The sequence below is a fragment of the Cucurbita moschata genome, unplaced genomic scaffold, assembly GCF_002738365.1.
Source record: "Cucurbita moschata cultivar Rifu unplaced genomic scaffold, Cmos_1.0 Cmo_Scf00006, whole genome shotgun sequence".
NCBI lineage: Eukaryota > Viridiplantae > Streptophyta > Magnoliopsida > Cucurbitales > Cucurbitaceae > Cucurbita > Cucurbita moschata.
The window spans coordinates 2,234,402-2,237,557 of NW_019268522.1; the positions used below are offsets into that span (position 1 = coordinate 2,234,402).

At 36.6% G+C, this 3,156-nt stretch overlaps 1 protein-coding gene across 1 annotated transcript in view; it reads right to left on the bottom strand.

Moving 5' to 3' along the window:
* LOC111444099 (ADP-ribosylation factor 1) overlaps positions 1 to 1,836 on the bottom strand; it is a 5,923-nt gene extending 4,087 nt beyond the window's left edge. Inside the window, exons 1-4 of the mRNA XM_023082058.1 lie at positions 1,613 to 1,836; positions 1,363 to 1,533; positions 1,216 to 1,254; positions 300 to 362 (exon numbers count right to left, since the gene is read on the bottom strand). Coding sequence (XP_022937826.1) covers positions 300 to 362; positions 1,216 to 1,254; positions 1,363 to 1,465 — 205 coding nt within the window. The 5' untranslated portion in view covers positions 1,466 to 1,533; positions 1,613 to 1,836. The remainder of the gene's footprint in view (positions 1 to 299; positions 363 to 1,215; positions 1,255 to 1,362; positions 1,534 to 1,612) is intronic.
* Positions 1,837 to 3,156: the final 1,320 nt, after the last annotated feature.

Here is a 3,156-nt window from a genome sequence, read left to right on the forward strand (position 1 = left end):
TTTTTTTTTTTTTTTTTTTTTTTTTGTAGAAAAAAAGAGAGTTTTAATAACTCTTTACAACATTAATGTTAATATGAAATTAGTTTTCACGCCAGATCGCACGTTTGTGGGAGTAGAATAAAATCATTACAAATCTATCCTCAAAAGCTATTTATCAATTTAGCATAACAATACATGCTCCTCTCTCTCTCTTATTTTCTCCTTCTTTAGAGTGTGTTGAGATATCATCAGAGAAATCATGAAGAAAACGAAACAACATGAGATCTCACGAACATATATCAGGACCTAGATTGGCTTACCAAGATCCCAGACCTGGAATTTGATGTTGTTGTACTGCACAGTTTCAACATTAAATCCAATTGCTGCATCAAGAAAAGGATAGCGTTTAAAAGATATTTGAACAGTAGCTGAAGAAGAAAGCCAATGCAAGAAACAATTATTATCAAATCAACTTTTCACTTATGAAACCTCCATTAAAAAATTGGAAGATACTGTAACAAGAAGGCATCGGGAAGCATCGAAAAACAAACTGGGACGCACAAAAAAATACCCCACCAAATTTACAAAAAGTCTACACGTAAAACCTCTCGTAAATTAGAAAGTAAAAAAGTAGAAGAAGAAAGGAAAAGCATCGAAACCTACAAACTAACAAAACCCAAAATGAAGCATTACGCTGAACCTAGATCGATATCTCCGCAGAAAACAATTCAGTCACAGAAAATTCTCATGTTAGCTACACAGAAAACTACTATAGTTTGAGCCCATCATCTTGAAAGACCTAGATCTATAGCTTGCCCCTTGGAACCCATTGGCTAACCTTCAACTGTTGTGCTCCAATCATCCTTTCACTGTTCACAGTTAAACAATTGAAGAACTAAAGTCGATAAATTTTAACATTCAGGATGTAATTTCCGATCATTCCCCTTTTCTAAATTAGATGGGCATCCCACAAAAAGAACAAAAACAACATGGTAAGGAGTCAACCATTGTTTTCAAGCTAACCATTGGTAACACAATGATCTATAGAACTAATGCAGCAACTACTGTGGCAATTCCACATAAACACTTAAATTTAAATGCGAAAATTCAAATCGTAGTTAACATGATCTTGATTGACAAAATGCTTCTTACTCCTATCGAATTCTAAATTCCAACACCATTTCCACTTAGCAAAAAACATAGAAACACAATATCACATTGGGAAAGAATACCAACTTGGAATTGTGGAGACAACCTCCCCCATCTGGAGCCGATCTGCACAACATTCAAAAGAATCCATTACAAAATGGCGCGAAATCTCCATCAAAACATCACACAAACCCTAAAACATCAAACTAGAAGCAAAAAATCAAGAAATCCTACAGAGAATGGTAGTTTTCCCAGCATTATCAAGGCCAAGAACAAGGATCCGAGCTTCCTTATTCCCAAACACCGAAGAAAACATTCGAGTAAACAAAATCCCCATGAGTGCAACCAGAAAGAAGATAACAGATAGTTATGGATCAGATCTCAAACGCAGAGCTCAATACATCCCTGCAAAAATCAGGTAAAGACTCAACATTCAACAGAAACGTGAAAATGAAGAGACGAGCATCAGAAAAGAGGACAGAACCTGCGTTGTTCTGAGAATTACGGATTGAATGAAGAATCTGGAGAGAGAAGCAGCAGTGTAGAAGAGACTCCCAGTAAGAAACTCGCTGATCTGCTCGAATTGGATTCGCAACTCTCGAAATTGGAGTTGGAAATTTTGCAAGTAACCGAAATTTCTTCGATGGCCGTGTTCCTCCCGGTGCGGTACGGTCTACCCACGTCACTTCCGAGCAATATAATATATATATATATATATATATTTCCCCGACAGTTTCAATAATTTTTTATTTTTAAATTTTTGGGGTTAATGTTGGATTAATGTTTTAATATATTGGTTACTATTGTGAACAAAAAAAAAAAAAAAGTAAACTAAGAATTATAAAAAAATGAAAATTAAATAAATATTTATAAATTAATATTTTTATGTATAAATATTTAGTTTTTGATCATTCATCACGAGTGAAAAAAAAAATTTGAAAAATCGAATAGAGAGTCATTTTGTCCGCTCCCTACCCAAGGTTATATACTATGAGCTGTTGTTATTTCTTGTCTCTTTCAAAAATCTCTTTTTCGAAAATCTCTCTCTACCCTCGTTTTCTAAAACCTTCTCTTAAAACCAAGGCCAGAGGCTCGAGCATATGTCGCTTGGCCGTAAGCGACGCAAGTGAGTGCTGCACAAAAGCAATGCAATTTGAAAATGTATCTACGAAGAGGTTTCCACACCACTCGATGTCTCGCTCTGATACCATTTATAATAGCTCAAGTTTATTGTTAGAAGATATTGTTCATTTTAGCATGTTACGTATTGTCGTCAGCCTCACGATTTTAAAATGAGTCTGATAGGAATAGATTTCTACATCTTTAAGATTTTAAAATGAGTCTGATAGGAATAGATTTCTACATCTTTAAGGAATGTTCCAACCGATGTGAGATCTCACACAAGCCATGTCAACGTCCAAGAGAGAAGTGTTGTCATGCAACCGAGGATAGTGGATCATATACATAAAAATGTCTAAGTTCAGGCGCAAGCATGAAGAAAACAATAGTGTCATCGGTGTAACAAGCTTAATGGGTGTCTTGGGGCCCTAACCCAAACCCTTAAGTGCATGAGTGTAAGATGCAACTAAATTTGGTGTCAATTCGATGTGCTCGAGTGTTAGACCAAAAATACAAGACAATTCGGCCCATATCCGATGTGGGCGTTAGAGCATTGAGAGGACCTTTCCCTAGTACGAGAGGATTGGGAAGTACACACCTCTGGTGTACTAGTTATCATGCCGACGGTACACGCTAGATAACCAAGTGCAGAGTGGATAACTGTTGAAAGCATCTAAGTAGTAAGCTCACCCCAAGATGAGTGCTCTCCTATTTTGACTTCCCTAGAGCCTTTGGTCGCATAGCCGAGACAGCGATGAGTTCTCTGCCGGGTGGAGCGACAAAAGTTTCGAGAAGGTCAAAGCAAGATGAGTCTTTTATCATCACAATAAGTGTTAAGTGGGAGTACAGTGATATATGCAGCTGAGACATCCTGGATCTGTCTTATAGCTTTTTTTTTTTTTTTTTTTT